This window comes from Cetorhinus maximus, chromosome 10 (assembly GCF_964194155.1).
Source record: "Cetorhinus maximus chromosome 10, sCetMax3.hap1.1, whole genome shotgun sequence".
NCBI classification, from domain to species: domain Eukaryota; kingdom Metazoa; phylum Chordata; class Chondrichthyes; order Lamniformes; family Cetorhinidae; genus Cetorhinus; species Cetorhinus maximus.
The window spans coordinates 101,549,743-101,563,685 of record NC_135888.1 but is presented as its reverse complement, the minus strand read 5'-3'; the positions used below and the strand labels follow the sequence as shown (position 1 = coordinate 101,563,685).

The window sequence follows — 13,943 nt, the reverse complement described above, 5'->3', positions numbered from 1 at the left end:
CTCTATCCTGCTATTTTGCATTCAAAATCCATGTGTATCTCCCTTCTTAGCTCTGCACTAACATTGACTGAGGTATCCTCCCTTAACCTTAGCACTGTCTTTTTGTCCTTGGTCATTCATCTAATAATCTCCATCTGCTTCTCCTGACGTCTGTGCCTTCTCTCCTTGCTGACCTGTTAATTCAGTCTCCCTTATCAGAAATGTTGAGGTGTGGGGAAAGGAGAGAAGGGAGGGTAAGTACAGTTTTTTGGTATGAAGCTAGGTTTTTTTATCATTCACGGGATGTGGGCTTCGCTAGCTGGGCCAGCATTTATTGCCCATCCCTAGTTGCCCTTGAGAAGGTGGTGGTGAGCTTCCTTCTTGAACCGCTGCAGTCCAGGACTGGTGGTGTCGGTACACGCACAGTGCTGTTAGGAAGGGAGTTCCAGGATTTTGACCCAGCAACTGTGAAGGAACGTCGATATATTTCCAAGTCAGGGTGGTGAGTAACTTGGAGGGGATCTTCCAGGTGGTGGTGTTCCTATCTATCTGCTGCCCTTGTCCTTCTAGATGGTACTGGTCGTGGGTTTGGAAGGAGCCTTGGTGAATTCCTGCAGTGCATTTTATAGATGGCACTAGCTGAATTACTTGGTAATCCAAAAGACAGACCTGTAGTAATCGATTGCACTCTTGATGGTCAACTGACTTGTTAAGGGAACTTGCAGGGTAGGCCTTTGAAGGAGGAGAAATGGTATAGGTAGAGAAGCCAAGTGTGATGCAGATAGATGTACACCACAACTAAGGCTATTTGGGCAGGGCAAGTGGTGAAAGGCATAATCATGCAGAGAATCTTCATTAAAGGAGACTGCATGTTCAGCAGTGAATTATACTTTGGTTTGGGTCAGGCAAACAATGGATTCATTCACAATTAGGCAGTGTGTTAGAAATCCTTAAGAGTTCGACAGATAAGCCAGACATTGGGACTGGGATTCTTTCCATTTAGTTCCACATAGCCCTGCAAGCCAGTGCTCTAATTTGGTGTAAAGGATCCAGAATGAAATAAGTTTGGCCATTTCAGCCCAGTTTTAGTTAGGCTTGGGCCCTTTAGAAAATTCTACCATATTTGGCATGAAATTATGAAGACCAAGAGATGGTTGCTGTGGGAAATAAAAATATCGGTATAGTGGGTTTGCTTTTTGTGGCTGGGCAGCTTTACTCTGAATCTGACTTTGGAATATGTGCTACTGACAGAACATGCAAACAGGTGAAGCTACATTCTTCACCTCATCCACAAAACCTCACTTTAAAAGATACAGGGTTATTACTTGAGGCTTAAGGCAAAGCATGCTGTGTTCCTCATTAGGCCCACATGGAAAGTAAACATAGGTAGGACAAAGAAGGAGGTTTTACATAGTCAATATGAGGAGCTTGGCACCAGATTAAGAAGCAGAACCTCAAAGGTCATAATCTCTAGATTATTACCTGAGCCAAGTACAAATTGGTACAGGACAAATCAGATTAGGGAGATGAAACTTTTAAAGATCAACAAAGGGTTACTAAAAATATAATAAAAAGAGCAAAGGTAAATTATGAAAGAAAACTTGCGCAAAATGTAAAAACTGATAGCAAAAGCTTCTACAAGTATATAAAAGGAAAGAGTGCAGCTAAAGTGAATGTTGGTCCCTTGGAGGATGAGACTGGGGGGTTAATAGTGGGGAACGCAGAAATGGCAGAGACGCTTAATCAATATTTTGCCTCAGTTTTCACAGTGGAAGTCACTGATGCCACCCCAATAGTAACAGGTAGTGCAGAGGGTATAGAGAAGGAGGAACTTAGAACAATCACCATCACTAGAGAAAAAGTACTGAACAAACTATTGGGATTAAAGGGTGACAAGTCCCCAGGACCTGATGCCCTACATCCCAGGGTCTTAAAGGAAGTGGCAGCGGAGATAGTGGGTGCATTGGCTATAATATTCCAAAATTCCATGGATTCTGGAAAGGTTCCAGTGGATTGGAAAAATGCTAATATAACACCCTTATTTAGAAAGGGGGGGAGGCAGAAAGTAGGAAACTATAGACCAGTTAGTTTAACATCTGTCGTTGGGAAATTGTTGGAATCCATTATTAAGGAAGTAGTAATGGGGCATTTGGAAAGTCAAAATGCAATCCAACAGAGCCAGCACGGTTTTATGAAGAGTAAATCGTGTTTGACTAATTTGCTAGAGTTCTTTGAAGATGTGACAAGCAAAGTGGGTAATGGGATCTTGTAGATGTACTATATCTGGACTTCCAGAAGGCCTTTGATAAGGTGTCGCACAAGATAAGATCACACGTAGTTAGGGGTAATATATTAGATTGGATAGAGGATTGGCTAACCAAGAGAAAGCAGAGTGTCAGGATAAATGGGTCTTTTTCTGGATGGCAAGCTGTAACTAGTAGGGTGCCACAGGGTTCGGTCATAGGGCCCCAGCTATTTACAATCTATATTAATGACTTGGATTCAGAGATAGAAGATACTATAGCTAAATTTGCGGATGACACGAAAATAGGTGGGAAAGTAAGTTGCAGTGAAGGAATAAAAAATTTACAAATGGATATGGACAGGTTAGGTGAATAGGTCAAAATTTGGCAGATGGAGTTTAACGTGGATAAGTGTGAGGTTATCCATTTTGGTTGGAAGAATAAAAAGGCAACTTATTATTTAAATGGAGAGAAACTTCAGAATGCTTCAGTGCATAGAGATCTCGGTGTCCTCGTGCTTGAATCGCTGAAAGCTAGTATGCAAGTACAGCAGGTAATAAGGAAGGCAAATGGAATTTTGACATTTATTGCTAAAGGAATAGAGTATAAAAATAGGGAAGTGTTGTTGCAACTGTACAAGGCATTGGTGAGACCGCACCTGGAGTACTGTGCACAGTTTTGGTCCCCTTACTTGAGGAAGGATGTAGTTGCATCGGAGACGGTTCAGAGGAGGTTCACTAGATTGATTCCAGAGATGCAGGGCTTGTCTTATGAAGAGAGATTGAGCAGTTTAGGCCTATACTGGCTATATTTTAGAAGGATGAGAGGAGATCTAATTGAGGTATATAAGACGCTAAAGGGGATAGACAAAGTAGACGTGGAGCGGATGTTTCCCCTTGTGGGGCATTCTAGAACGAGAAGCCATAGTTTTAGGCTAAGGGGTGGTAGATTTAAATCTGAGATGAGGGGGAATTACTTTTCTCAAAGGGTTGTGAATCTGTGGAATTCACTACCTCAGAGTGCAGTGGATGCCGGGACGCTGAATAAATTTAAGGAGGAGATAGACAGATTTTTAATTAGTAACGGGTTGCAAGGTTATGGGGAGAGGGCAGGAAATTGAAGTTGAGGCTGAAATAAGATCAGCCATGATCGTATTGAATGGTGGGGCAGGCTCGAGGAGCTGAATTGCCTACTCCTGCTCCTAGTTCTTATGAATGCGTGGCTCAACGCCTTCTGTGACAGAAGTGGGTTCTGGTTCGTGGGGCACTGACACCATTACTGGGGAAAGTGGGATCTGGATCATTGGGATTGTCTGCACCTGAACCATGCTGGGACCGGTGTCCTTGTGAGCCACATAACTAGAGAAGTAGTGGGGGTACGGGTACAAATTTGGGAAGATCTGGTAAATCAAAGAGTAGACAAGACAAAGAGAGTTATTATTACAGGAAATGAAAAACAGACTGTGACAGGAAGGGTTAGAGTGTACAAATCTAACGGTAAATCAACAGCTGAGATTAGAGGTTAAAACGAAAATGATAAAAACAAAAGGATCTGTATCTGAATGCATGGAAGCATTTGATACAAAACAGATGAACTGAGTGCGCACATAGAAATAAATAAGTACGATTTGATAGCCATTACAGAGACATGGCTGCAGGGGGACATGGATTGGGACCTGAATATTAAAGGGTATAGGACTTTTAGGAATGACAAGAAGCAAGGAAAAGGTGGAGGGGTGGCTTTGTTAGTTAATGATGGTATTAGCACAATAGAGAGGGATGACTTAAGTTCAGGGAACCAGGATGTGGAAACGATTTGGGTAGAGATGGGAAAAGGTAAGAGCAAGAAGTCACTTGTGGGAGTTGTGTACAGGCCCCCTAATACCAATCACATGGTAGGGTGGAGCATAAAGGAAGAAATAATGGGAGCTTGTCAGAAAGCCACAGCGATAATCATGGGGGATTTTAATCTACATATAGACTGGAAAAGTTAGATGGGCAAAGGTAGCCTAGCTGAGTTCATAGATGTTTCTGGGATAGTTTCTTGGAACATAATGTTCTGGAGCCAACCAGAGAGTAGGCCTAGACCTGGTATTATCCAACAAGATGGGGGCCAATTAATGATCTCATAGTGAAGGTGCCCCTAAGTAGAAGCAATCATAATATGATTGAATTTTATATTCAGTTTGAGGGAGAGAGGAGTGGGTCTAATACCATGTTTTTAAAATTAAAGAGAGGCAATTATGAGGGCATGAAAGCCGAGTTTGTTACAGTGAAGTAGCAAATTAGGTTAAGGGATAGTTCAATAGAGATGCAGTGGCAAACATTTAAGAGAATATTTCAGAATGTACAGAATAAATACATTGCAACAAGTAAGAAAAAGCCCAAGGAATGGACACACCATCTATGGTTAATTAGAAAGGTTAAAGATGGTATCAAACTTAAAGAAAAAGTATATAACTGTGCAAATATAGGTGAAAGGCCAGAAGATTGGACAGAGTATGAGGAACAGCATAGGATAACTAAAAGATTCATAAGGAGGGAAAAATTAGAGTACGAGAGAAAGCTAGCCAGAAATATAAAAAACAAATAGAGTTTCTATAAATACTTAAAAATAAGAAATGAGTTAACAAAGTGAGTGTTGGTCCTATTAAAAGTGAGTCTGGAGAATTGATAATGGAAAATAAGGAAATGGCAGATGAATTGAACAGGTATTTTGCATCAGTCTTCACCATAGAGGATACAAGTAACATCCCAGCAGCAGCTATAAATCAGGAAATGGAAGGGAGGGAGGAACTCGGGAAAATTCCAATCACCAGCGAAGTGCTACTGAGTAAATTGTTGGAGCTGCAGGCTGACAAGTGCCTCAGGTCCTAATGGACTTCATCCTAGGGTCTTCAAAGAAGTAGCTCGTGAGATAGTTGATACATTGGTTTTAATTTTCTGAAACTCCCTAGATTCGGGGAAGGTCCCATTAGATTGGAAGATAGCAAACGTAACTCCATTATTCAAAAAGGGAGGGAGAAAGCAGGAAACGAAAGGCCAGTTAGCTTAATATCTGTCATAGGGAAAATGTTAGAAGCTATTATTAAATAAGCTATAGCAGGGCACATGAATAAGTTCAAGGTAATCAGGCAGAGTCAACATGATTTTGTGCAAGGAAAATCATGTTTAACCAGCTTATTGGAGTTCTTTGAGGAAGTAACATGTACTGTGGATAAAGGGGAACCTGTGGATGTCTACTTAGATTTCCAGAAGGCATTTGATAAAGTGCCACATCAAAGGTATTGCGGAAAATAGAAACTCATGTTATAGGGGGTAACATATTGGCATGGGTAGAAGATTGGCTGGCTAACGGGAATGCAATTAGCGGCATTAATTGGCCTTTTTCAGGTTGGCAAGATGTAACTAGTGGTATGCCACAGGGATCAGTGCTGGGACCTATTACCAAACTACTACCTGGAATGAAAGCAAAAAACTACTGCGGATGCTGGAAATCCAAAACAAAAACAGAATTACCTGGCAAAACTCAGCAGATCTGGCAGCATCAGCGGAGAAGAAAAGAGTTGACGTTTCGAGTCCTCATGACCCTTACCTGCTGAGTTTTTCCAGGTAATTCTGTTTTTGTTTTATTACCTGGAATGGGTGGGTTGTCTTATGAGGAAAAGTTGGACAGGCTAGGCTTGTATCCACTGGAGTTTAGAAGAGTAAGAGACGATTTGATTGAAGCACAAGATCCTGAGGAGTCTTGACAGGGTGGATGTGGAGAGGATGTTTCCTCTTGTGGGAGAATCTAGAACTACTGGTCACTGTTTAAAAATAAGGAGTTGTCCATTTAAAATGGAGTTGAGGCGAATTTTTTTCCCAGAGGGTCGTGAGTCTTTGGAACTGTCTTCCTGAAAAGTTGAAAGAAGCGGAGCCTTTGAACATTTTTAAGGCAGAGGTGGATAGATTCCTGGTAAGCAAGGGGGTGATAGGGAGGTAGACGTATTGCAGATTTGAAGTTACTATCAGATCAGCCATTATCTTATTAAATAGCAGAGCAGGCTCAAGGGGCCAAATGGCCACCTACTCCTTGTTCGTATAATTTCCTCCTCCCTGTTGACCTAAGTTCAGGAAACTAGAATGTAGAAGCAGTTTGGGTTGAGGTGAGAAATGATAAAGGCAAAACGTCGCTTGGAGTGGTGTACAGGGCCCCTAATTGTAACTACCATGGTGGGATAGAGTATAAAAGAAGAGATAGTCGGAGCTTGTCAGAAAGGTACAGTGATAATCATGGGGAGATGTAAATGCGTGAGAAGCTGTTCAGAGGAGGTTTATTTGGCTAATACCAGGAATGGGTGGGTTATCTTATGAGGAGATATTGGACAGGTTAAACTTGTTTCCACTGGAGTTTAGAAGAGTAAGAGGTGATTTGATCGAAACCTTTAAGATCCTGAGGGGTCTTGACAGAGTGGATGTGGAGAGGATGTTTCCTCTTGTGGGAGAATCTAAAACTAGGGGTCATGGTTTAAAAATAAGGGCTCACCCATTTAAGACAGATGAGAAAGTTTTTCTCTGAGGGTCGTGAGTCTTTGGAACTCTCTCTTCCTCAAAAGGCAGTGGAAGCAAAGCCTTTGAATAATTTTTAAGGCAGAGCTAGAAAGATTCTTGATTAACTAAGGGGTGAAAGGTTATCGGGGGTAGGCGGAAGGTTACAATCAGATGAGCCATGATCTTATTGAATGGTAGAGCAGGCTTGAAGGTCTCCTTCATGTTCATATGTTCTGTTCTGTGACTTCTTCAAGTTGAAGACTATGGCTTGAAAAGTTGCATATTCATGGAATGCTTTTAAGAGTTTAGTGTTTTTAATTAGCTTGTGGCACCAATGACTCTTGTTAATCTAAATTATTGTTCACTATTTTGCTCCTTGTTTCTACAGGGCTGGGGTGCAGAATATCACCGACAGGATGTAACTAGCACACCATGTTGGATAGAAATTCATCTTCATGGTCCACTTCAGTGGCTGGACAAAGTTCTTACCCAGATGGGCTCTCCTCATAATCCTATCTCATCTGTATCTTAACAGTGAAATATGATCTACAGGCTGTGGAAAACACCAGAGGGGGGATCTTTATTTAAACTGGACACTGTGAAAGATATACTGGACGAAGAGCAGTTCAAAAAAAAAACTTCAAATGGCAATCTTTCAGATTTTATGATCGATCATCGATTGCTTCACCATACTCTCTAATTATATATTGAGTTGTATTTATAGTTTTTTGTCATCTGCTTATATGTAGCTGCTAACATTACAAAACCATTGATGGATGTCTTTAGAATCTATGTGATATTTTCAATCTGATTTGAATGCTTCCAACATTTTGCTTTGGTGTGAAGTCCAACTATATTGAATGAGCTGTTATGAACATTTTTAGGTGGCTAATTGTGGGCAGGAGAACTAGAACCTTAAATTGTAGCACGATGATGCTAATGAGATGTTTCTTTTCAGTTACATTAGCATCTTACAAAAATGTATTTTTTTTAAACTGTTCTTGTCATGAACATTACTATTCCAGGGAAACTAACCATTAGTGAAGTTTCTGATCAAAAAGCTTATCAGTTCAGAACACGGTTTCTCACTTTTGTCTTGATGAACACGGCCATTTTCTCAGAAATGCAGTAATCTAAACCTGTTCTGAGCATTTTTTTTGGAACATTGAGCTGTCTGTGTTTGTAGAAAAGCATTGCTGTTTGTCATCTTATAGATGTAAATTGCATTAAGTATTGGAACAAGTCTTAAGTTTTGTATTATATATTCCTCACGAGTTTCTTCAAATTGTATGATAGTAAGTAGAATTCATTGGTCAACAGGCTTCATAATGAGCCTATCTGTAGCTAATGATAATCTATTTGTGCTACTGTAGGACTTAATTGATCCTTAGAGCAAGAAAACTGCTGGTGGACCTAAGAATACAGTTTATAGTGCAGTGTGTGTTCATTGCATCATGACTATCTATAAATGCAAGCATTTCTGCTGCTGTGCAGATGCAGCCAGCTTTCAAACTTGCATGCATTAAAAGCTTTAAGTTTTTGTTTTAATACATTTCTTTACCTGCCTATTCCTAACAATAGAGAATGTAAGATAAAATTGACTTTAGTGTAGATCAATAGCTTAAGTCAAATGAGCAGCAGCCTAATTTGGAGTTCATTCTGTACCAAATAAGACAACGTTATTTGCTTCTTTTTGTAATGCCTGAGTACCTGATAATTACATGAACTGTAGGTTAGGAAAGTGGGATTGTAATCTGGTATGTATATATTAATTTGCCAAGATAATCTGGAGTAAGACTACATTATAAATACTCATCACTTTGACATTTGGAAGAGATATTTCACTAAAAAGCAGAAAAAAAAAAGAAATGGAAAGTATCTTGTTGCAAGCTAGGGCATTCCTTTCACAAGTAGTATTTCCCATAGATGAATGCTGCAGGCAGGAACTCAGCATAAAGTTTGTATCTGTTGGGTGCTTGGATCTTTGTGGAACCAGGAGTACCTCTTTTTAAGTTGTCTGAATCATGTTTTGCTCTCTCATTTTTCTTTCGAGGTGCTTGAATTATCAGCATTAATGACAGTGAAAATTGCCAACTGCATAACATAAACTGGTAAATCCTGCATAATGGGGCTATGCATTCAGTGTATTTGTATACTAAATAGTGGCAGTTGTATTTTTATTTACTGTATTTCAATAATTATGTTTAGGTTATGTCCAGGAATTGCAAAATGCTTTCTAAACCACCAACTCCTGGACAAAATTGTTTGGTTCAGAAGGGACTTGGTAACTTTGTGAAATATATTGGGAATTGTCCATGTATCTCTTAAGGTGTTCTCCATTTCTTTTCGACATCCACATTTGTTAAGCAAATGCTGAATAGAATCTAACAGTACTAATATAAAATACTGTTTGTTGAATAATGAATTGGAGGAGTGACATTCTATTCTTGTAAAGTTAGCTTTTTTGTTTAATGATGGAAATATAAAAAAAATGGTCATTAATAGCTGGAAAGTAAATGCTAAAAATATTTAAGTGCACCTTTCATTTCACCCCACACCCTTGCTTAATAAATTGCAATTTGTTAGAAGCTAGGGGCATAAGTGAGATTGACCATATCCTAATTAAAAGAGGATTTTGCCATTCTTTGCTAACTTTTCATTTTTGATGTCTGAACTTGTTTGGCAGTGCTAATTGCTTTGCTTATTCATGAACATCTGCATTTTTATATTTGTGAATGTCATTGCTTACTCTTTTACGCACACGCACAGTGGGAAGGTTTGAACATTGAGTCCACAGAGCATGGATATTTCTGTGTACTGCCAAATTTCTCAAATAAAGACAATGTCTATTAATGGTATCGTTATCATTTTCTGTGAAGTGGTGGTGTTTATTCGGAAACTAGCCAAATCACATATTTTAAGTCAATTAATTTACTCACTATACCAATTTACAATTATATGGTACTATAACATACATGGTCCAGCTCACTCTCAAATGGAAATGGGAAAATGGATACTGAGCCTTGGAGGAAGAGATTACTTTTGGTAGGCAGTTGACTGAGGAATAAGGAACAGAGAAGCTAAGGTGGTTGAATACTGAGATACCACTACAGAGTATATATAAGCATGATGTACAGTAATATTCTTACAAATATTCAGGTGCATAAAATAAATATGGGACAGTTGAAATGCAAAGCAAACTATGAAAAAGTAATAGATTAACCTTTAAACCTCACAAGGAATTATTTTTAAGTTTAATGTAGAATTTTACTGTTTGCCTATTGTAGGTTCTGGCTCAATCTCCCTTGTCTAAACAACTCTACCTTGTGCTTCTCTCCAATTCCCCATGCAATCTCTCATTCAGGTGGTCCAAATGCTGCATCCTTTTCTTCCTCCTTGGTCTTTTCTTCAGTATTTTACAATAGAATTATTTTAACCACAGACCAATCTGCTCAGATAACTGAATTGCTGTGATACACAATACTATAATGCTGCTTGATTAGGGAATAATATGCATCATATAACAATCAAAATGAAAGGTAAATGCAATTGTAAATAGAGATGTTTTCACTCTTGATCGACTGCATTATTAAGAAATAGTATGTCTTTATCTTGCTTGCAATCTTGCTTTCATTGTTAAGCAATCTTCTGCTTGGAAGATATTAAGGTTATTTCTAAGCCATGCTTAATTGAACATATATATTTAAAATGAATACCATATTACATTATAGGTTTAAGGAGGCCGTAGAGATGGTCACCACTGTTGGGGTGTGAGAGGGGAGGATGCACAGGAGGCCAAGGTGTGAGGGAATCGGTGAGGGGTGAGGAGTGGCCAGGAAAGTAGTGGAATAGTCAAGCTTGGAGGTGATTTGGTTATGGATGTGTGTTCAGTCAGAGGCTGAGGGATGAGGGAAAAGAATTGGTTCAGCTTGAGGTGGTGGAGCGTAGAATAAAATGTTTGTGGACGGAAGATTATGGCTGGAAGAAATTGTGGCTCATCCAAAATGGTCAAATAGTATCACAGCATAGAACAGGCTTGTCCAACTTTTTCACTTAGGTGTGGCAGGGGGGCTCATTTCCAATCTTTTATTGATTTACAGGATGTGGGTGTCGCTGGCTAGGCCATCCCTAATTGCCCTTGAGAAGGTGGTGGTGAGCTGCCGTCTTGAACTTCTGCAGTCCCTGTGGTGTAGGTACACCCACTACTGTTAGGAAGGTAGTTCCAGGATTTTGACCCAGTGACTGAAAGACACGATGATGAGTGGCTTGGAGGAGAACTTTCACGTGGTGGTGTTCCTAGGTATCTGTTGCTCTTTTCCTTTTAGATGGTAGTGGTTGTGGGTTTGAAAGATGCTGTCTTAAGGAGCCTTGGTGAGTTTCTGCAGTGCATCTTGTAGATGGTACACACTGCTGTTACTGTGCGTCGGTGGTGGAGGGACTGAATGTTTATGGAAGGGATGCTGATCAAGCGAGCTTCTTTTTCCTGGATGGTGTCAAGCTGCTTGAGTGTTGTTGGAGCTGCACTTATTCAGGCAAGTGAAGGGTATCCTATCACACTCCTGACGTGTGCCTTGTAGTTGGTGGACAGGCTTTGGGGAGCCAGGAGGTAAGTTACTCGCTGCAAGATTCCTAGCCTCTGACCTGCTCTTGTAGGCACAGTATTTATATAGCTCAAAAGTAAAAATAGCTGGAAAAACACAGCAGGTCTGACAGCATCTGTGGAGAGGAATACAGTTAACGTTTTGAGTCCATATGACTCTTCATCAGAACTGAGGAAAAACATAAATGAGGTGAAATATAAGCTGGTTGAGGGGGGTGGGACAGGTAGAGCTGGATGGAGGGCCAGTGAGCCATACGGACTCGAAACATTAACTGAATTCCTCTCCACAGATGCTGTCAGACCTGCTGAGTTTTTCCAGCTATTTTTGTTTTTGTTTTGGATTTCCAGCATCCACAGTATTTTGCTTTTATCTTATTACTTGTATGGCTAGCCCAGTTCAGTTTCTGGCCAATGGTAACCCCCAGGCTGTTGATTGGGATTCAACGATGGTAAAGCCATTGAATGTCAAGGGGTGATGGTTAGATTCTCCCTTGTTGGAGATCGTAATTGTCTGCCACTTGTGTGGCCGGAATGTTATTTGCCACTTGTCAGCGCAAGCCTGGATATTGTCCGGGTCGTGCTGCATTTGGACATGTACTGCTTCAGTATCACCGCAAATGGTGCTGAGCATTGTGCAATTGTCAGCAAACATCCCCACTTCTGACCTTATGATGGAGAAAGGTCATTGATGAAGCAGCTGAAGATGGCTGGGCTGAGGACGCTACCCTGAAGAACTGCGATGACATCCTGAGCTGAGATGATTGACCTCCAACAACCACAACCATCTTCCTTTGTGCTAGGTATGACAATGTCTGACTTCTCACTCAAGGGACCGATGAGGAAATTTCAGGGAGATAAAGTTTGGCACAACATTAAACGTGAATTTGAAAATAAAACAGGTATGAGAAAATAAGCAACTTGCTGAGCAAAAAACAGTGTCAAAGCAATAAATTGATAATTAAAGGGTAATTAACAAAGATCACCAGACAGAGTCTATTTGCCTGGCTCACTCCCAGTCTCTTGACTTTGGCTGATCCTCAACCACCATGTGAGTGGGTGTGTTGGTATATGATGGGGGTGAGGGTGAGTGAGCCACATTCGTCCCTCTCCCCCAACACACACTTATGTCCCACACACTCTCCCCTCCCACACTCCTCCCCCACACTCTTCTCTCCACCCACAGTCATCCTCTCCCCACACTCCTCCAAACTCCCACACTCTCTTTCCTCAACTCTTTTCCCACCCCACACATTCTCCCGCACTCTTCTTCCCCCACACACTCTGCTCCCTCCCCACATTCACTCACACTCTCTCTGTCTCTCTCTCTTCCCCCCCACCCCCCTGGGCTCATTCCTCCCTGACACACTCACTCACACTCTCTCACCCCCCCCACCCCCCCCCTTTGCTCCCACTCTCCTGGGCAGTGAGCCTTTCCATCCCCTCCACACACACACACACCCCACCCCCCACCCCATTGCATCCAGCCTCTTCTAGCCTGGTGCAAACCACCTCCTTCCCCATCCTGAGTCTTGCTCTCTCCCCAATACCTCTGTCTCCAGAACCCACCCGCTGCTGCCATTGTTGCTGTTCCTCCAATAAGACTGCTTCTCTCCCACGATAGCTGCTGATAGATTCGCCTATCAGCAGCAAATGTGGGAGAGAAGCAGCCTGTGATTGGAGGAGCCGTTTCTTTAAGAATTTTCCACTACACTTGCTGGCACTTTGAAAACTGCACCTAGGGCCCAAATTCGTGGGGCTTCATTTGCTGCATCCAGCCTGTGGAGCAGACGTTGGACAAGTACGACATAGAGGCATTGGAGGAGTTGCGAGTACTAATTGAGTACTAGTCCTTGGTGGTACCAGCATGTTTGGATGATGTTACCAAGTGGCAGTATGTGGACAAGGAAGAAGATGGATTCTTGGGAGGGCTCTAAGGTAAAAGGGGGTGGGTGGAGAATTTAGGTTGGAAAAATAAGCCATTGGTTGAGATCCTCTGGCTACAGTTGCTTTGGTAAGAAACTGGATAGGTAAATAATTACTCTACAAGATATCAGTACGTTTATTGTAATTACGGGTCATATAATCTTCTTGAAGTGGAACGGAATTCAGAGGAAGCTTTACCCAGAGTGGCAAGAATGTGGAACTCACCACACCAAGGAATGTGTGAAATGAATTGTATAGATGCATTTAAGGTAAAATTAGACAAGTGTATGAGGGAGAAAGGAATAGAGGTTTATGCTGGCATATTTAGATGAGGAAAGGTGGGAGGAGTCTTGAGTGGAGCATAAACGCCAGCATGGAATGGTTGTAATCCTATTTATCTCAGTGTGAGGAATGCTTTTCCAAATCCATATGCACCCTCATTTCTTTCTTAAAAGGGGAGGGACAATTAAGGAAAAGATGAAAAAACACTTCAGCTAGCATGTGATTTCTAAGTTCATCCCTGCAAGCAACTGGTTTGCCAAGTCAATGAGTACAAAGTAGTAAAGTACAACAGCTTAAACCTGGCAAATTGGAATTGAGGTTACTCCCTATAATTGTAATTATGAATGATTTCTGATTTCCAATAGTAGTCTACAAAACTAGTTT

The 13,943-nt window shown here is 41.1% G+C and overlaps 1 protein-coding gene across 1 annotated transcript in view; it reads left to right on the top strand.

Moving 5' to 3' along the window:
- Positions 1-9,618, top strand: part of smad5 (SMAD family member 5) — a 62,481-nt gene extending 52,863 nt beyond the window's left edge. Inside the window, exon 7 of the mRNA XM_078550893.1 lies at positions 7,143-9,618. Coding sequence (XP_078407019.1) covers positions 7,143-7,286 — 144 coding nt within the window. The 3' untranslated portion in view covers positions 7,287-9,618. The remainder of the gene's footprint in view (positions 1-7,142) is intronic.
- Positions 9,619-13,943: the final 4,325 nt, after the last annotated feature.